The 21887-nt window shown below is 43.9% G+C and overlaps 1 protein-coding gene across 1 annotated transcript in view; it reads left to right on the top strand.

The window, feature by feature from the left end:
• Window positions 1-21185, top strand: part of gpr4 (G protein-coupled receptor 4) — a 30352-nt gene extending 9167 nt beyond the window's left edge. Inside the window, exons 2-4 of the mRNA XM_053423091.1 lie at window positions 15077-15806; window positions 17400-17664; window positions 18500-21185. Of these exons, the coding sequence (XP_053279066.1) occupies window positions 15678-15806; window positions 17400-17664; window positions 18500-19221 (1116 nt within the window). The 5' untranslated portion in view covers window positions 15077-15677 and the 3' untranslated portion in view covers window positions 19222-21185. The remainder of the gene's footprint in view (window positions 1-15076; window positions 15807-17399; window positions 17665-18499) is intronic.
• Window positions 21186-21887: the final 702 nt, after the last annotated feature.

Here is a 21887-nt window from a genome sequence, read left to right as displayed (position 1 = left end):
ATAAATAAAGTATGTGAAACAAAAGGTTGAAGACAAAGCCAAAAGGTGACGAAGATTAATCACTAAAAGAAACATTGAAAGACAAAAGCAACAACACAATCATTTATAACAATAACGCAAAACAGTGTGACACAAAGATTACTACACAATCCATCAGATGAGAAAACTACTTTTGTCATAAACCAAAAGAAGAACTGGGTGAAGGTAACGAAATAAGAACCTTAATTCACAATGTCACAAAATTGTGTTTCTCTGTGTGTATATTGTTGCTTTGTGTCTGTGCAGGTTCTTTTGTTCCATAGTTAACTTGTCTCTGTCAACACGTATAGTCTCATACACACACACACCACACACATTCGATTATATGCATACACCATTTGTGTCTCATACACACAGACACACACACACATGCAGCCCGGTGGGATTAGCCTGACAGGCTGCGGCTCAGAAATGAGTGGAGGTTTCCTGCAGCCCGTCATTAAAACTGCTGACACCTCCAGTGGAATATCACTTGTCTGAGCTGCAGCGAGAAGCCGAGCACAAACGGCTGCGTCACATCCACACGGTGCAACTACTCAGACGAGCAGGAGAAAGAGTGTGTTCATCCCAGAGGAAGGATGTGGAGGGCGGGAGGGAATCAGAGTGAGGACACTGGATCATTTGGAGGAGACAAAAAGGCCAAAGAGTTTCATCAGAAATCATTTGATGTCAGTTACTTCCACATAATAGTGTTAATCAAACAGAATCAGGCGATTTTGAAGCTTAAATCTTAAAGGTCCAAATGAAGTTTGCATTTTTCAATGACGGTTGTGACGTTTAGTGACTAAAATTCAGATTTCTGACTAAAAAATTCGGATAATATGGACAAAAATCTAAAACTCTTTCATCTGCTGCTTCTTAAGCTCCACTACACCAGCACAGGAGCTCAGCTAAAAAGAGAGGAAACAAACATCATACATCATGGTTTGTGTATTGGCTGCTGCAGAGAGGAAAGTAGTTATTCATCTGCTTGCACACACACACACACAGACACAGACACACACACACACACACACACACACACACAGACACACACACACACTGGCAGTGCCTCGTTCATTTCTCTCCAGACGTACAGTAACAAGCTCTCCTCTGATCTGATCACAGCCAAATTAAGAATTGTCCAATAAAGCTCGATGCGGGAAACGTCACAGGGAAATGTGGCACTTTTATTGAAGTCATTAATTCTCCCCGCAGGGCGTCAGGTCGGGGGGGTTTTGAAACACGGACGGCTGCACGGCCACCCGGGCATGAAATGAACAGCCAGGATTAACTACCTGCAGCGCCTGCGTCCTTCTCCCCCCCCGGCCTCAGCACCGAGCTCCTGTTTGTCTTTGCGGTTCAGTTTTTCTGTTTTTGTCGACTCGCTGCTTTCTCTCTCCGCTGCAGCTCCAGCGTTCAGTTGACTTCCTTCTTCAGGTCGGGGACAAACTCTCTAGGTTGCAGCAGATGGTCGGAGTTTCATGGATAAAACCACTACGCAGCTAAATATAACGACAAATAATCCAACAAAAATATGATGGCAGAAGGTGAAGAATCTGTATAAATGATGTCGATATCAGATTTTTAAAGGAAACACAATTCTTTTTTAGAGGTCTGCTCTGTAGTTCATGTTATTTGATGATGTTAAAGGTTACAGGGGTGTCACATGCACATGCCTGGAGAGACCTGTATGCTTGTCAGGTGATGGAGCACAGAGAAAACAATACCTACTCAGTTCTAAGCTGAGTTTGGTCTGCCTGCCAAGGACCCTAAAAACTTTGTGGATGTTTTAACTGACACAGACAGAATGAAAACGCTTATTTGGTGGAGCCCCCTGGCATTTTGCCCTCTTCCCAACCACCTGTCTTACCTATGCTATGGACAACCCCCTGTCTAATGTCCTCAGAGACCTGCCTGTTATCTCACTACTTCAATGTGTGTGTGTGTGTAAGCAGTTTTTCAAAGGATCCAAGCTCCTGTAGTTGTGTCACGTTCACATCACATGAATATCCTTTTACTCAACAGTTGGTGAATTGTGAACAGGCGACTGGTCAGCACAGCGTCCGTGGGGGAAAGCGGAGCAGGTTGATTGAGTCTGTGTTTCCGTGAGTCTGAGACAGAAACAGAAAGTGGGACACCTCAAAGCGAAGGCTAATCTCTGTGGTCTCCAGCAAGTTCATTCATTCTGGTGCTGCACTGTAAATTCCTGAAATACTTTTCATGGGGATTTATGTGAGAGAGAGGGAAGGAAGAACATTTTTAGAACAAGGGCAGGTAGAACTCTGGAAAGTCCTGGAAGAGTTTCAGGGAATTTAAAATAAATAACTGTTCTGCTGCTATCAGGTCCAGTTAAAGTTCAGGTTCAAGTTCAGGTTCCAGTTCAACATCAGCAGATTTTCTATTAATTCTCTATAGAAGCTGGAACCTGGAGACTGAAACTGAAACTGCACTGAGCGACTGCAGGGCTGTGATTCTAGTTCCTTACGTCTCTGTACAATCAGACAGATTCTGACTAAGCGACATTCCTTCCCTCATGTTGTAATGGAAAAGATTTTTCAGTTTACCTCATTCAGGTAATCTGTGTCAGGTTGTGTTCTTTGGCGTCTTTCCATCAACTCTCTATCCTTCCTGGCCATCTGTGAAGTCTTTACATTCAGCCCCGGCCTTTATTATCTGGTTCACAGCCGAGGAAACTTCCGCCCCTTAGAATAAGATCTCATCCACTCTCAGGAAAAGTTTGTTGTCTCAGCTTTCATCAGATTCATGTTTTCTCTATTTATTTCCATTCTGGTTTTTCTTTTGTCGTCTGTTTCTTCTGATTTAATCTCTGCTTTCTTTTGCGTTTCTACTCTCAATCTGTTTTTCTATTTGTCGACTCTCCCGGTTATGAAGCTTGTGCGGTGTGTGCTGTTCATGTCATCAGATGCTACTATTGTTCTACTCACACACACACACACACACACACACACACACACACACACACACACACACACACAGGTGAGACGGCCACATGATGACAGGGTCCTCGGGCCTCGGCCTCATGACTCGGCTCGGCAGCTGCTGTTATCTTGCAGCCGCTCTCTCTTCTTGTTCTCAGCTGCTCTCAGCTCTGTGTCGACGGACACGATGTTCGGGCTGCGACTCAACATCCACACATCCGGCTCTGATTAGTGTTTTCACCGATACTGCCGCCGTGTGACGACACCTTGTCCTTTAGATTTCCACCGTGACCTGTTGAGAAAAAACCTGATTATCATCAACAAGCGTTCATATGTAAGGTTTTGTTTTATTTTGGCATTAAAGCTGCATCTCCTCCTGTGCACCACAGGTTTCTCTTTCCACACAGCAGCAATATAACACTTAGATCAGGACATTTAACAACTTTTATCAAGAGGATATTGTTAGATTCACTGTATTATCTGTTTTTCACTCACATCTGTTCATGTTTGTCTTTGTTCAGCCTCGTTAAGTACAAACAAGATCCTGTGGAATACGCCATGTACAGATTGTTTTTACCATACTATTGTATTTTTCTTAATCCAAACGAATTTTTAAAAACTAAAATATTAAATAAACAAGAGCGTCAGCACCTCTGCTTCCGCCCAAAAACATCCGTTCTGATTATTTAGTTAATGTATAAGAAATATATAAAAGAAATAAGGACGTGGTCTGAAACAGATTTCCATGACATTTTCTGGAGGGGTTTAGTTTGACCCGAGGAGGAACCCTTTACATTTTTGAGTGGTTCTGGATAAACAGGCGGAACCAGGAATCTTTATTTAACGTGATGAGCTACAGTGTGTTAGCCCGGGTGGAGGTTTGCTCTCTCCAGGCGCTCTTCTTCTTCTTCCTCATAAAACGAAGGTGAAAATAGAAAATTCCTGTTTGTGCCATTTGAGTTCTTCCCACAGTCCCCAAATTTGGTGGAAATCAGATTTTGGCTTAATCCTGTTTACAAACTAAATAAAAACATCTGAATTAAGTCCCAAGAAAAAATTACATCTCAGATTTTCCATACACAAATACTGTATCCTGCCATATTTGAGGTTTTCATGGTTCAACAAAGCTGTAAGTATTTTCATTCCTGAGCCTCTTTGTTCTTGGATCTTCGCTGTAAGACACAAACCTCAGAGTGTGTGTTTGTCGCCTCGCTCGGACCGACATGCGACAGAAGGTGTGCAACAATTTCCTGCTGAGCTTTTCAAACACGACACATGTCAGACAATGACAGACGTGTTCTGGTCCCTCGCTCTGCAGGGACCTGGAGGTCACATGCCACGGCTGTGCACTATACTCCTGAGATATTACAGAAACTGATTACCTGGCTGCAGACTGAGCCTTTCTAATAATACAGTCTGGTCGTTTGGTCCAGATATACCCAATCATCTTCGCTGTAATCTAATCTGAAGTCATCATCTGTCGTGACTCACCTATAACTGGATTAGGTCTCTGATGGATCGGTGTTATAACCGGGTCCCAGGGTGAGGGCCACACTGCTGGTGACAGCTGTCTGTCAGCAGCTCCTCTCACACCGAGTTCAACCCGAGCAGCAGAAACACCACGGAGACTCCAGAGCTGTGGTCACCGGCCTTTAAGAGCCAAAGATCCCTTTTGAATTCCCAACTGAAGCCGAGATCTACCCTCACATTACATTTCATTTCATTTGGGTGACGCTTTTATCCAAAGCGACTCACAATAAGTGCATCAACCATGAGAGAACAAACCCAGAGCAACAAGAATCAAGAAAGTACAATTTCTTCAAGAAAGCCAAACTGCAAAGTGACATTTAAGTGCGACTAAATAGTTAGTTTAAACTTTACTTCAAGGTATATTTGGAAAAGGTGTGTTTTTATTTTGTGTAGACTTTCTGTCCCGATGTCATTGGGGAGCTACTAGAAATAAATATACACAAAGAGAGGCAGTTGTGCAACTTTATCAATCCACAAAACTCAAAATAATATCAATTAATATTTACAATGCAAAATATGTAGCTTCTCAGTTACACAACATGTTCTGCAGCACAAAGTTTCTACATATCCGCTTTGATTTGAATATGGCCAAAAATATGATTATTGCCTCGTATGAAAAAGTCCCTTGTACTCAAATAAATACCAGTACTACACAGTATGAAGCCGTGCATCTGCAGCTCCTGCAAATATCAATAAAAAAAACGTTTTAAATAAGGGAATGGATTCCTTCAACAGAAACGCTTGAGTGCTTTTATTTTGAAAAGGCATACAGAAAGTGTTGCAACCATTTGTTTGTGACATAAATTCATCAGAAAATCATTAAAACTCAGGTGAAAATAATTTCCTCTCTTTGTTCTGCTGTGAACCCCAATGTTTATCATTCTATAACACAAACATATTCACATCACTTCCCAAACCCCTTTCAGAGTAAAAGCACTTTCCGAATCCACTCATTTGTCCCAATGAAGCTTTGATTGTTATCTTCATACCGTAGAGTCCTGACATCTAGAGAGGATAATATCATCAGCACAGGGATGAACAGGCTGTGAAATAAAAATGTACAGGAGGTTTTTAATCACACAACCTAAAAAAGAAGATTTGAAAAGTTATGAAGATACAGAATTAAAGTCCGGTTGCTCTTCAGTGACTGAACAAACAAACGTTCATCTATTATTTATCAGGCAGAAGAATCTTAATCCCTCTCAGACTCTGACTTTCACTGGAGCAAAGAAAAACACGAGTAAATCCTCTGATCAGATTTCGACTCTGGTCGATCCCAAAGTCGATGGTTCTGCTCGTCCGCCGGCGAAATGGAGAAGTTTAGACCTTTTTGCAAAAAGGATAAAAACTGTGTCAGTCCATTGTCAGTAAGGGGACAGGGTTCTAAAGCTTTCTATTTAAAAGTCCTCAGGTCGCATGATTGTTGACAAAGTCACGTAAGGATGGAAGTGAAGAATCAGAGACTTTGCTTGATCCCCTGAGGATGAATCAGAAACTCGTAGATTTGACGAAATGAAAATTCTTAAAAGTGAAGCCAAATCCCATTGATTGCCCCCTAGTGGCTGGTTGCCATATAGGTCATAAACCCTGCCTCCTCCCTGTTAGCAGCTGGGACACTGCATGTTGAACAAATGATCTCAAAGAGAGTTGACTCGGTCCCACACCACCATCACTGCTCTGGCTCCAAATAGGCAAGATGGCAGCGTTCGTATCCGGGATGATTTAGCTTAATTTCTGTCTAGTGGGAGGAAGTGGAGATGTGTCATCCATCTTTATTTACAGTCTGCGCTCCAGACTAACACACTCATAAAATAATATCATGTGTACAAAGTAGAAAGAACGATGGTGAAAAGTTGAAACAGATGTGAAACTGTTACCGACTGAGTGCTGGTGATGCTTCACATTCAGTCGCTGGTCAAACCAAACCAGTATCTACAATCAAGTGTAATGGCCTTCAGGCTAACTCCCATTGAAGGTTTGTGTGAGGAGCATGTGTTGTGGAGTCTCAAGTTCAATACAAGCTCCTCGTGTCTGAATCAGCTTTGTAGAATGTCTCACAGCTGTTTCCCGTGTGCACCACCCGGTTCCTTCGTGCTGTAGCCGCGGGCCTGCCTCCATGTGACACGGCATGTCGGAGACTCACCACAGATGCTGTGATAACACTGTGACTATCACAGGAGCATCTCTCCACCAGGCCTCGGGTCGGTGGAACAGGAACCTGCACAGGCTCACGGTGGACGTGTTTGGAGAACTGCGATGTGCGGTGTCTTGTTTGGAGAGAGAAAGAGAGAGAAAGAGAGAGAGAGAGAGAGAGAGAGAGAGAGAGAGAGAGAGAGAGAGAGAGAAGAGAGAGAGAGAGAGAGAGAGAGGCCACAGGGTTCAGGGTGATGCTGCTGAACAGGTCTGCTTTGATTGGCTCAGCTTCATCAATGACTCGTGAAGGAGATAAGAAACATACTTTGATCCCATGGGAGTTTTTTAACATTGAGAAAAAAGATTCTGGAAACGTTTCCTAAAACCTGAGAGGTTTCCGAAGAGCTTCTCAACCTCTGAAGCTGATGGAGACGTGAAATAAAAGATATTTGATGGATTACATATTTTCCTTTGATTGGAGCTAATTACTGTTTTACTAAATTTCGTTAGCACAAGCAAACTAGACAAAGCTACATGTCCCATCCTGCATTTGACCTTTTCTACAAGTGAATCACAACAAATCATCAGTCACAGATTGAAGCTTTGAATTAAACCGGTTCCTCAGGATCGCCCAAAAAAAATGATGTTTGAAATGAGCTGGAACTGAAAAAGAAGTCAACTGTCACCTGCTAAAAGAAAAACACCTGCAGACAATCTGCAGAAAGAAAAACAAGAATCACAGTCCTGCAGAAGTTTTGTTTGTCTGTGAACTTTATGTTTTACATTCAGAATAAAACTTTTCTTAACACACGAGATGAAAGAGATACTTCAAAGCGTCTCACGTCTCCTCATACAAAGTCTGTTCTGAACCTGTTCTGTAGTTCATAGATTTATCCACTGGAGAGGACCTTCACTGATATAATGCTTTTCTTAGCTCCAGAGACAAAGAGCTGTAATAAGAGAAGCTGTTTGTCCGTCTCTCTTCTTGCTGCCGGTGAAGCGAGAGTGACCACAGTTTAGAAGAGGCGTCCATCTTGTTGTGTTAGTCTCGGCGAATGACGGGTGTTTCCCAAAAGAGATGAGCCAATCATTTTATCTCTTTTTATACGTAACCGACAAAATGTCCCCACTTTCCCTAAAAGATGAAGATGAAGATGAAATGAAGATCTGAGTTCACACACACACACACAGACACACACACACACACGCACACGCACGTGAACACAAAATATAAATGCATAGTTCAGCATTACTAAGTCTGTATGTAAACACTCTCCTCTCCTCTCCACTCCCCCCCCCCCTCCTTTCCCCTCCTCTCCTCTCGCTCTGTGTTTATTGTCGTTGTGTTAGTCAGGACAGACGATGCTGGGACTTTTCCCACCACACTTATGGGAGCTGACACCGAGTCGTCCTCCCTCCTGTTTACAACTAATTATGACAGTCAGGCCCTGAGGGACACATGTCTCCGACTGGGAGCCATGAGGACAGGGGATGTGATCCAGCTGTCGTCTCTGACTAATACATTTATTAAACATCAGCACAGAGAAGAGTTCTGAGATCAGACCAAAGTCTTTATGCAGTTTTGGGGAGATATGGTGAAAGTAAAGCCTGGAAATACTTTTTTGGAGTCAGTTCGGACTTCCAGACCAGTTGCAGGAAGCTGGTGGTCTGTGCCCAGCATCTATAAAACCAATCACTGTCCAGTATCTCATCTTTTATCTATCTATTGAGAGAACTTCAAGACTCCAGGCAGTTTCTCATTGGCTTCAAATGAGTAAAGTGACCAACACGTCATTAGACTCATGTGTGTATAGCTGCTTTCACTGTGTGTCACCACAGCAGATTACAAAATGAACATAAGTACACAAACTCACTGAGAAATGGAAATGTTTCAATTCAGGCAGAATCTCACTCTCTCTGTCTCTCTCTCTCTCTCTCTCTCTCTCTCTCTCTCTCTCTCTCTCTCTCTCTCTCTCTCTCTCTCTCTAGTCAAGCATTCCTCCAAAAACTCCATTATCTAATTGTACACTTTCTGTATTTCTATAGTGATTTCCCAGTATAACCAACCACTCAAACTGGGACAAACACACGCACACACACAGTCATACAGTGCATCTATGTACAGCACCGTCTCCGTCACACGTCACTCACACACTGACAGCGCAGCAGTCCGGGATAAGTGTCTCGCCCAAGGACACTTCCATTATCTAAAGCACTTATCCTCTGAGGGTCACATGGGACCGGAGCCAATCCCAGCTGACCTTGGGCGAGGAGCGGGGGGGGATGCACCTGCAGGTCACCGGCGTATTGCAGCGCCGACATAAAGACACACAATCACAATCAACTCTCCAAATAACCAAATCACATTGAATGTTATAGGTCTGTGGGAGGAGCCTGGAAACATAGAAAAACTCACTGCACAATTACTTTAAATGAAAAGTTGTCTAGACAAACTGTGTGTGTGTGTGTCTGCCTAAGAGAGAGAGAGTGAGCATGAGATAAAGAGGGCGAGTGTAAAGACGAATCCATATGAAAGCTGAAACTTTGCATCAATCGTTCCTTATTCGATTCAGCTCACTTACTTGGGTAAAAATAGCAGCAGCTGAAACTCTGGGCAACACTAGTTATTGGTAACGCACACGGCTCGAGTTCCATCGGCCGGCCTCACCATGGACAGGGCGTCCAGGTCCGGAGACACGGAGGAGGACGACTCTTTGTCTTTGCTCCTCCGTGTCTTTCAGGTTCCTCCAGTCATGATTTCATCGACAGGCGACCTGAAGGATTTGGGTGAAAGTGGAACAGACTGTGTTTCTTGTCGCCACTAAATGTGACACTTTTATAGGAAATGTGTCTCGTGAGGACACAAGTTGTGTAAAATGAGCACTCAGGGTTTCGTAAGAGGCAGAAACCAGTGACTCAACCACAGATATAAACTTAATGGATTGCATCTTCCAGTCTGTCATGATGATCTCTGACCTGAGCTCTCAGTGTTTCCTGGATCCAGAGCGTTGGTCTTTTGGAAGGGGTTGGGGGGTGCAATGCGATTTTTCATTGTTTGATTACAATCTTGCCTTTTCTCTTGAGAGAAAAAGCAGATGTCAGAGTCAGTGCTCCAGACATTTCCCTTTTCCTGTGGAGCGAGCTCTTGATAATCTGTTTAAGCAAGTGGGCGTGTTGATGACTTTTCTAACACACAAATCTGAAAGAATACAAATATCTCTGTTGCTGTGAACTCGTCTAAATCTCCACAATCTCCTGCTGCGTTCAGGACCCAATTTTCCAGACATTTCTCACGTCTGAAAACCTTTTTTAATGTTCCTCAGTTCCCCCCTCGATCTCCAAATTCCTCCTTCTTCTTCATTTATCCTTTTGGAAGTTTGTAGCGTGAGAGTTTCTGCTTTGAGTCTTTAGAGGAGATGTTTTCAATAAGTGAACATGTCTGTTTGTTGCAATCAGTCCGAAGTCATTCAGGAGGAGGCTGTGGCTGATCATCAGGATTTATGAGTTATTCTTACAGACTGGATACAAATCAGAAAACACATTTTTCATGCTCTCTATTAATAAACACAACCTTGAATCTTAAAAGATCAAAGTACCTGACGGGATTTTAAACAGAAAACTTCAAACAAATACAAACAATTACAAAAAAGTTGATCTCTACGACCATAACGACATGGTCATAAACAGGAAATAAGAAATTTGATGGATAAAAATTGAAATATATATGGAAATATCAACATGAAAGTTTCAACCATGCAGCTTCACACTTGTTTCCACTGAAAGGAAAGTGTAGGCGTGATGATCCTCGCCCTTAATGATGTTTGGTTATGAAGCTAAAAATAAAATATCATTAGTCATCTGGCTATGGCTTTGTGTGTGTGTGTGTGGTGTGCGTGTGTGTGTGTGTGTGTAAGAGGTGTGTTACCATGTTTGATAGAGCAGCATAACTGTTTCCTGCTTCCACTGTTTGACTGTCAACAGGAATGTTTGGCAAACAGCCACATACTTACTGTCAGAACACACACACACACACACACACACACACACACGCACACACACACACACACACACTTCTCAGCAGGGTAAATGATTTCATCGCTGGCCCTGACGTTTCCTCTTTCTAAGATTCAGGTCAGGATCTTCTTTGTGTCGTCTTCCCTCCCGCCTCCACATTATCAAGTGTTTCTGCAAACACACACAAACCATTTAACAAACTAAACAATTCATACAGATCACACAACGTGAGTGACAGTGACAAGATGTCTTGAGATATCGTGATCACAAGAATACGACAGAGAGACAACATGAGATCAACGAGGAAGAAAAAGTTCTATTATCATCTGGAGATAAGTGACACTCACGTCCTGACGTCACACGACTCCATCTTTATCAAAGCCGCTGACTTCTACGTCACAACGACGCCAGCAGCTCAACGCTACGTGTTGTGTTATCTCACACTAAGTTCTTTATTGTTGTTTGTGGTTGTTGTTGATTTAAAATGTGCAGCGGTCGAGTTGTGATGTTCAGAGTTTGGTTCCCAGGATGAAGCCAAAAGTCTGAGGAGGCAGTTCAGAGGAAGAAAGGTGCATTGTGAGTGGAGGACGAGGAGAGTGTGTGTGTCTGTGTGTGTGTGTGTCTGTGTGTGTGTGTGTGCTCCCCCCACTGAGAGCCAGTGTGACGTCCTCACGGCCGCCTTGACCTAATCTTCTCTGGCAGCAGATCAAACGCTGCTGCGGTGCACCGGACGATACAGAACAAGTTGATATAGACCTCTATTGTACACACACTGATACACACACTCACACACAGACACACACAGACGCACACGTCTCAAACCCCCTGAACCTCCCTCCAGCTGTAGACACATTTACATGCAGTTCATAACAGAACTGTTCCTTATGTAAAACAAAAGACTTGAACAGAATGTTTTGGAAAAAGAAAGCAAAGCTCTTGAATACACAAGACTTGGGGGGGTGGGGGGGGGGGGGGGTAAGACCCTGGGCAGATGTGGCTCACGTGGGAGAGCGGGTGGTCCACTAACCACAAGGTCAGCAGATCAAATCCCTGTCTCCCCTATTCACCGTCCCCAAAACCGAAAAATCGTTAAAAGCAGATTCTGAAGTAACACAATTTCATCAAGTAGCGACAAAATGTTGTGGTCCTCCTCGGGTCATGCCCCAGCCCTCCATAAACTTTCATGGAAATCAGTTCACGCCAGGAAGTCACATCCACACACACACACACACACACACACACACACACAGTTGCATGTGTGTGACCATCGCATGCCAACTGCTGTGTGATTAATATCTGATCAAACACACCACACACTGATAACAGGGTGGATAAAGAAAACACAGGTGATGTTCACTGAGAACCTGGGTCAGTGTGTGTCAGTCGTGTTTTTGTGTTAACTCCGGTCAGATGTGTCCCAAGTTTCTTGATTCAGGTTGAAATGTTTGTGTTTACATGAATCTGAGCTGTTACTTTAACAACAGAAATAAATGAAGTTACAGTTAAAGGCAGGAGAGAAACCAGGCCCTGCATCAGTTTGTCCTCTTCTCTAAAATCACTCTGTCTTTTAATTTGTGTTTCTTTTCTTGTCTTGTGTTTTTGTTTTTCCTCCGTCTTCTCCCTGTGTCCAGAGGGAAAGCTTGAATATATAACTGTGATACTTTTACTTTTGATCAGAATTGTTCCATTTTGACTTTATGATCCTAACGTGAGAGGATTTCATTCACTGGTTCACATGTTGATATGAGTAATGTGATTTCTTCATATTAATGACAAACAGAAACACGTATATACACAAACGCAAATTGAAATGAAACTAAAATAAACCCTGAGTTTGACGCAGCAGTTAAATCTCTTCAAGCTGCGAACGATCACGATCACACAACATTTCAGAGGAGTGAAGTTTCCCTAAAAGGCTAAAAACAAAAAGTTTGTTCTTGCCTCTGCTCCGACTCCGGCAGCGAGACAACATCACGTTATTGTTTGGACGTGGAATCCTGACAATGCAAACAAGACGTTTCACCAGATATCACTAACATGTTGAATCCTGTGGAAACACAAACCAGCCTTTTGGGGCGAAGAAGGAGAAAAAGATAATTTCTAACTCGGGTCAATCAGACCTGGGAGCAGTGAGACGTGTGTGTTGTGTGGTGCTGACGTGTGTGAAAACAGATCACAGCTGCGGTTCAGATTATCAACGCCGGCGTTTCCCCAACAAAGACCGATTTGACAAGGTCACTGGAGGGATGACCTCACTTAGCCCTCACGTGTGTGTGTGTGTGTGTGTGTGTGTGTGTGTGTGTGTGTGTGTGTGTGTGTGTGTGTGTCGCCTCAACCCAAAGTCACTGTTCCACACCAGCGGCTTTCACATTATCACAAACTGAACCTGTTTCCGTCACAGATATTTATTGGTCGTGCGCGGACAGACGACTCTGTGGCTCCTCCCCCTTCCACTGGTAACCAGGAAGTGGAACTCTGACTCAATGTGCTCGCACTTTAAAAAAATAATAGGAAACACAATCGACATTAATTTGACACGGGACACAATTCAAATATAAATATGAATAATTCAACCTTTGTGTGTTTACGAAATATCTCAATAGTGATATATAAAGAAGTGTTTTCCCCTTTCCGAGTTTTATTTACGAGCGAATTTCCAGATGTTGAACTTTTGGAACTGATGGGCCGAAGGTCAAAGGTCAAGCTCAAGAAGAACAGGGTTCGAAAAAACACAATTTACAAGATAGTCACTGTAAATAAAAGAAAGACAATCGAAATTTGTTATTGATCAAGGTAGTTCTGGTTGGAATCATGACATCACTATGGAGGGAGGAGTAAATCTCACCTTCAGTCTCTTTCTCCCAAAAAACTTTCCCACTGAAATGTGTAAAAACCCGTCACAACTATTCCTGAAATGTAGAAGAGGAATGAGAAGAAGCTGAAACACACATAAACCACAGTGAGAGTCCGAGCCCGGGTCAGAGCACGTTGGAGCAAAGAGATTGAAAACATGTGTCGAGCTGCAAGACGTATAAACAGAGGCTCAGGGAGGAAGGTGAGAAGTTGAGAAGAGTGAATGAGTGTATTCTCTCTCTCTCTCTCTCTCTCTCTCTCTCTCTCTCTCTCTATGAATTCAGGTCATGTTTACATGCAGGCGTACATTGTGCTTACAGTACGTCCTGGACTCTGTGGTTCTGCTCGTGCTTGAGAGTCAGTGTCAGTGTGTCTCTTTGTTATCGGACCAGATGTGTGTGAGAGTCTCTGCTTGTCACTCAGATAAATGAGCTCCACAGCTGATCCACTGTCCCCGCAGCCTCCTTCTGCCTTTTCTGTGTCCATCCATCCGTCTTTTGTTGAGTTGAAAAGATCACATCTCTGCACAGAAAACACCGGAGCTCCTCTCACATGAATCCTGTCACTGGGCTGCCTGTGTCTATCTTTATTTGATTTTATACTTTTTAGATCCCTAGTTTTATATTTTAGGTTTTCTTATTGCACTGTTTTTAAACACACTTACATCTGCTTCGTCTTTATCTAATGCACAACTTGGTATAGTTTCAGTTATTTATCTTTAAAACTTGGTTACTTGTGTCCTTTATTCAGCTTATGCTTAAAATATTCATTTTGTCAATATCTCTATTAGCACAAACTCATTTTGACCTTTTATTATTCTTATGCTCTGTTTTATTTGCCACTGATTGCCTAAATTTCCCCCTGGATCAATGAAGTATCTATCTATCTATCTGTCTATCTATCTATCTATCTATCTATCTATCTATCTATCTATCTATCTATCTATCTATCTATCTATCTATCTATCTATCCATCCATCCATCCATCCATCCATCCATCCATCCATCCATCCATCCATCCATCCATCCATCCAACTATCTATCTATCTATCTATCTATCTATCTATCTATCTATCTATCTATCTATCTATCTATCTATCTATCTATCTATCTATCCATCCATCCATCCATCCATCTATCTATCTATCTATCTGTCTACGAGAAAGAGCATGAAACACAAAGTTGCGTGGCTGTATTATGAGCAGAGTAGGACAAAGAGACGTGAGGACAAGCTGAAGTCTTGATACGTTTTTCTGTTTCTGCATTCTGATTGGTCGGAGCAGTGGAGAACGTAACCCGCTGCACAATGTAAAACAAAAACAAAACAAAACATTTAAAAAACGCTCTATCTCACAATGTTAGAGATTTTGAAAACTCCCAGATCTGCCTTTTCTCTGTGGAAATCCATTTAGTGTGTTTTGTGTCATTCTGCTGAAACACAAACACAGAGACAGGGATGAAAACACAACTTGTTCAGTGTGGGCATCAAAGAATCACCAGATAAGACACGTTGTGCTTGTTGTTTTGATTGATTTGTAATTTTACAGAATCCTAAATGATCAGCGTCTGTGTCTCTGTCTCCTGCAGATGTTTGGACGCTCGGAGCAAATGGACGACCTGTCTCCTGCAGCTCTGTGAAGTCCTTCCTGCGTTTGAGTACGAGCATCCCTCAGGAGTTTAGTGTGTCACTGGGACCTTGAGTCGCACCTACACACACACACACACACACACACAGACACACACACACTGGTGTTCGGCCGCTCCCCAGCTCACCAGCCCTGCCAGACCTCTTATCTCTAAAAGATTGATGAGGTCCCGTCCAGGCGCCGGAGGCCTGGCACAGCGTTGATAAGGCAGCTTTCCTTTCAGCACATTACACCCCCCCCCCCCCCCTTCCTTTCTCCTCCTCTTCTCCATCACACTGAGGGAAGCACTCGGGTCGAGAGGGACGGTCCCCTCAGAAGACATGAGATGCCCCGGAGCTGACAGCTCTGACTCCTCCTGTCGCTCCATCGTGATCGGCGAGCAGGACGCCAGAGACGGCATGTCCCTGTCCAACGGCTGGAGCTGGAATAGAGTGAAACTGCAGAGAGACGCTCAGAGCTGAGAGCACGTCACACACAAACACACACACCTGCACACACACACACACACACACACACACACACACACTGTTCCACGCAGGACAATGTGCAACATCTCGTTCTGTGAGGTGGACAGTAAGGTGGACCAGTTCTTCCAGCCCACGCTCTACATCATAGTCATCGTCCTGGGGCTGCCCACTAACTGCATGGCTCTGTGGGCGGCCTACATGCAGGTGAGGAGGACACACACACACACACACACACACACACACACACACACACACACACACACACACACACACAACCAGTAAGCTATTCCAGAAATACAGTTCAAACCATAGACTGTAAATAAAGATGGACTCAGCCCACTCTCCTCCAGTCTAGTTTCCCAGAGTGTCAGGGGACAAGAACTACATATAGAAACATCTGAATGTGACTTAAAAGCTTATATAGATTGAAAATAAGTATAATTCAATTCAATTCAAAATAACTTTATTTAAGAATATATGTGGAATAATGACGACCCACAACCTCACTGGTATCCATCCGCCCCTCCCATTACTTGTCATTGCTGTTGTTGTTCTGTAAACAGCTTTGATTTGTTTGTGCAGCTGCTCATTGGACAAACTTGTCATTTTTTCAGTCAGTTAATTATGAGAGGAAAGTCGTATAATGAGTCATGCATCAAATTACAGATTTGTAAAGTGGAACTGCTCGATTTCCCATCGTCCGAAGTGACGGGTCCATGATTCTCCTGGAGGATCTTTTCCCATGAAGCAGCGAACACTGTTTCCCACCGAGCGTCAGTTTGCTTTGGCAGCAAACTTTGACTTTTCATTCAAACAACTTCACTAACTCCTATTTTTTTCCTTACGTCATTTCAGCATTAGATTATTGTTTAGTTTCCGTCTGTGCGTCAATATCATTTTTATATCAACTTTCAACAACCGTTCAAACAAAAACACGAGTGAGGACGTTCAGAGAAGCCGAGGGGAACTGGATCACAGGTGCATTCTGGTTGTTGTAGTAACAGAAAACCCTCCAGTGCTTATAACACTGATCCGATTCCTGAGAAACCACCTGAGCTGAATCCAGAGCATGGACAGAATTGGCGTGCTGTTTATTTATCAGGGCAGTTCTGCCTAAATATTAACATTGTTACATCAATACATCATGAGAAACTGAGCCGTCTGCGTGAGGCTGAAGAGTTTACTGCTGACAAATCATCAGAAAAGATGGAACTGATTCCTCCACAGTATCGGACCATTTATTTACAAGTCCTCAATGTGGTCATAAGTCCTTATCTTACACGTGTGTGTTTTTAAATGAATATCGTCGTCAGTGTGAGATATTAAAGAACAATTCAAAGCTATTTAGACTTTATAGTTTTGAAAAGAGGTTTTCAAAATGTGACCGATCAAAGGAGCAACCGTTTTTAAATTAACAAATAACTGATTTAAACCAAACTTTAACAAAGAGCTAAAGTGACAGAAACCATCTTTAAAAAATAATCATATAAGGCATCCTTTTACTTTTTGGTTTGGTCCATTTCCCATCTGCTAACATGGAGAAGGCAGGGTTTATGATCCATACTGCAGCCAGCCACCAGGGGGCGATCAATGTCGTCCATCTTTAATTATACTCTATGATTTTCACATTCAGATTAAAGACTTCATCGAATGTTCGGCATTTCAAATTCTCTTTTGCTTCAAACGTTTGCATGAAAGGAAAAACACTGTCTGCTTTTAGAGTCTTGAACAAATTAAAACACGCTCTCCCATCCCTCCTTCTTCTCTTTTCCCTTCTTCCCCCTCTCCTCCGTCCAGGTGCGCCAGCGTAACGAGCTGGGCATCTACCTGATCAACCTGTCGGTGGCCGACCTCCTGTACATCACCACGCTGCCGCTGTGGATCGACTACTTCCTGCAGCACGACGACTGGATCCACGGCCAGGAGAGCTGCAAGCTGTTCGGCTTCATCTTCTACACCAACATCTACGTCAGCATCGCCTTCCTCTGCTGCATCTCGCTGGACCGGTACCTGGCGGTGGCGTACCCCATGCGCTTCGCCAAGGTCCGACGAATCAAAACAGGTACAGGTCGGCTGAAGATGATTTACGCCCTCAAAATAAACCCACAATATGTAAAAACAGTGAAACCAGTGTGATGTGATCATTTCTCATACTTCTAGTTGAAGCACTAAAGTCGTTTCAGGGTTTGCTGAGGTGATGAAGTGTTCGGATCCCCCTCGAAAACCAGAGGAAACATCTCAAGGGGTTAATCCCATGACACTAATTTTCAAATCTAAAATAAAAAGTTCATCTGTAGAAAAAAGGGGATTTTCCAATCATGCAGGAGTCAGTGGTTTCAAATCAGACCCTCATGCGTCCCGTCGTGGTTTCACATGATTAAAATATTTCAATTTGAGGATTATGTCCCAGAACGGAGCTGCTGCCAAACCCAGGGGGGGGGGGGGGGGGGGGGGCGAGTGGGGGTGCTTCTCAACATCTGCTAAATCTGACGCAACAGGAAATTCACTTTGTGCAGAGATAAGATCACTTTAATGTCAGAAGATGTTTTAATAAATAAATACTTGAACGAGCTTCTCTGCTCATGTCATTACTTTTAATAAGATCTAATGACTTGTGCCCTTCAGACTGTTTTATAAACGAAGCCTCAGAGGAACGTTTCTAGAAATACACATTCATCCAATTTGCTAAAGCATCTTTTTGGAAACTTCATATTGAGGACAGTGAGATTTAACTTCATAAAGAACAGGGTGTTCATTGTTTCTGAGGTTGATAAATGCAACTATTCATGTGTCTGTGAAACCAGTTTTTCCTTCTGTACAGTTTTCACACAGACTTTAAGGAATCTGAGTTTCCATTAAGTCTAATGCTCCTCTCTCCTCTTCTGAACCTCCTGCAGCCGTCCTGGTCAGCGCCATGGTGTGGATCATCGAGATCGTGGCCAACTCGGCTCCTCTCTTCCACGACGAGCTCTTCCAGGATCGCTTCAACCACACCTTCTGCTTTGAGAAGTATCCCATGCAGGACTGGGTGGCCGGGATGAACCTGTACAGGACGTTTCTGGGCTTCCTGGGGCCCTGGACGGCCATGCTGGTGGCCTACAGAGGGATCCTCGCTGCCGTGCGCTGCAACGTCTCCACGGAGCGCGAGGAGAAGGCAAAGATCCAGCGCTTGGCTCTGAGTCTGATCCTGATTGTGTTGCTCTGCTTCGGCCCGTACCACATCCTCCTCCTGGTGCGGAGCGTCATGTTCCTCAATAAGCCGTGTGACTGCAGCTCGGAGGAGAGCCTGTTCGCAGCGTACCACGTGTCGCTGGCACTGACCAGCTTGAACTGTGTCGCGGACCCCATTTTGTACTGCTTCGTCAACGAGGGCGCTCGGCACGACGTCGGCCGAGCCCTGTCAGCGATGATCTCTGTGGCCTGTCACAGGGGCTCCTGCTCCTCGCCATCACACGGCGACATGCTGAACGCCGGCTCGGTCACGGTGGAAACGCCGCTAGCGGGGAAGAAGCAGCCGTGCGTGTACGCTGACGGTGGCAAGACGAGCAGCTACAGGACGGAGCTGGTGGCTCTGAAGGAGGAGTGTCTACAGATGACCATCCTCAGTGTCAGGAAGTGACTCGCACCCGCAACAGGAAGTAGCGGGTTCAAACTGCGCAGGTCAGTGGGAGGAGGAACATCCCAACACGTCTGGTTTCTTCTGGTCAGACACACTCGGGGCTGAAGATCCTTAGAGTCAACGTTTCCACTCAGTGGCGCTGATGAAGTAAACAGGACGCACAGTCTGGAGCCGGGGTCGCAGCCCCGGCAAAATGCTTATGGCAATTATGAGAGGAGTTCATGTGCAGAGCCTCAGTGGGATAAGTGCTGGATAATGAATACACACCAGAAAACTCACGAAAAATGATGAGAAACTGATTTGTAATTGTTAAATATTTATGAATAGAGGAGAAGGGATGTGAAGTTTGGCCTGAAGGTGGCGCCTGAAGACCTGAAGGTTGATCTCTGAGTGACAGCTTGTCAGGGTCGGTTCTATGTCGCTGCTTTGGGTTCACATCCCGTTCACACTAATGCAGATGTTTACCAAAACAAACCTGCTCCTCTGGGTTCGAGCTTCACGTCCTCACCAAACGTCCAGATCTTTACAAACTTGAACATTTCCCCAAAACTCTGGTTTCTGTGTATCCGTGTGTTTCAGAAATGATGACATCACAGTTTACTTCACGCACACTACCACTGTTCACGACGTCAGAGGCCACGACGTCAGTGGCTGCATATTTAGCATCACTGCACCACATTTCATTCACTTGAGCATGCTCGCAATGTTCTCCACTGGTATTTGACTGATCGTTGAAGTAGACTTTATCGCCACCTACTGGCCCAGCATGCATGTTGTTGTCCTTTGTGTGTTCGCATCTCGATGTTTAATAAAACGAAAGTCAAGTGGACAGAAGAGTCAGGGTCCCACCAAAGTCCTGAGGATTCAGCCCCAGTGGACCATGAATGTCTTGCACCACTTTTCATGCCAATCCTCCCAGTAGATGTTGAACTGGTTCTGCGTTGGTGCAACAGAACGACAGACCAGCCCAGTGCCCTGCAGCCATCAAGCTAAATTTGATCACTGTGCCAGGACTCATTCATGCCCCGGAGGACGTCCTCTGATATTTAAGTGGATTTATTTAAACCGACGCCCTCTGGACGGGTGAGACAGGAAGACACCTTTGGACTCAGACTGTTTGGACATCCAGCGGGACAAGTTGGGGGTTCGACGCCTGAAGCTGCCACTCTGGAAGATACCATTAGAGCAGAGGTGTAATGAAAGAACAGATTCCTGTTCCAATGCTCGTTGGAAATGTCTTTACTGTTTCGTTGGTGTTTGAAGGAAACAGTGTGAAGTACCTCAGCTCGTAAACTGTGACAGAACGAAGTTTCTTCTTTAATGTTGTTGTTGTTTGTTGTTTTTCTTTCTTGTTTTACGACAAATTAAAACCAAAACCTTTTACGTGAATTCAGCTCCGCGTCCCGGCTGGTTTTGAACATTCACCGCACACAAACCAAACCACAGTTCACTTTGATCCAGATCAGGAAATCCTCCTTTGGTTGGAATCAATTTTTATTTAAGTTCAGACTAAACAAAAAAAATCTGTAGCTTCTGTAGGACCAGAGTAAGGTTTGAAAGCGTCCTCATCCTTTCATCTGACTAAATACTGATCAAAGGAACAAACATTAAATAAAGATTAAACATTATAACATTACAAGATGCCTTTTCGACATACTGACTTTCCTTGTGTGCAGTATTATTAGTTCCTGGTGATAGACTGGTCTCCATGCTGCAGCTCCACCTGCCAGCTCTTCCATCAGAGGGATGAGAATGTCTTTTGATGTTGTCTCGGCATGAAAGAGTTTCTGTGTTCTGGTTTTTGTTTAGTTCTTGGACACTTCCAGCTCGTCAGGTTTTGCCCTGAACGCTGCTCTGTGTGTTTTCTTGTGGAATCTGTGTCTCAGAGACGAGGCACCAGGCTTCATCACGTGCATTAGTGGATCGACAGTGTCTGAGAAATAAATTATGCATCTGAAACTTCACGTCCTTTCCTGTTTGTTTGTTTGTTTATTAGCATCAGGAACATTGAACAAGGGGACAGAGAAGTTTCCATCAGGTTTGAAAGAGCTGCTGCTGCAACAAAACCACCAAACTCCATTTAGAATTCTTCATGTTTTAAAGGTTTCCTGCTGAATACTGGAGATGAACTCAGGTTTTTAATTCACCAGTGTTACTTTCTCTATGTTCACACTCACTCAATCATCACACTCATGTTAATCAGGTAAAAAATATGATAATGCTGCTTTAACTCTTTTGATAAAACAAATTAAAACACCAAGATTATGACACTCAAATATCCAGAATTTACAATTTAGGCGTGGTGTGAGTGCGAGAGGTTTAGTTTCTTCACATCTACACTTTGACTTCAGGACAAAGTGATGTTGTGGCTTCATCGTGGTCTGAGCAGTGAACTGAGAGCAGGCGTCACACGGACTCCAGCGCTGCAGCAGATCTTCTGAGCCTCAGACACACACACACATGAGCAGACGCTGGTGAAAAGCATCTGGGACGCTGCCAACACAAAGTCACCTTCCTCCCTCTGCACCCGGTCCGGCTGTCCACTCTCAGAGCCGTGCACATCACGTGTGTGTGTGTGTGTGTGTGTATTCTGAAGGACGTACAGCCACGTGCATGTGTGTGTGGGCACGTATTTTAATTAGAGCCTTGTATGTGTGTGTGTGTGT

The sequence above is a fragment of the Pleuronectes platessa genome, chromosome 5, assembly GCF_947347685.1.
Source record: "Pleuronectes platessa chromosome 5, fPlePla1.1, whole genome shotgun sequence".
Classification (NCBI taxonomy): Eukaryota; Metazoa; Chordata; class Actinopteri; order Pleuronectiformes; family Pleuronectidae; genus Pleuronectes; species Pleuronectes platessa.
Note: the sequence above shows the minus strand (reverse complement) of the source record. Positions and strands in the feature narration are given on the sequence as shown.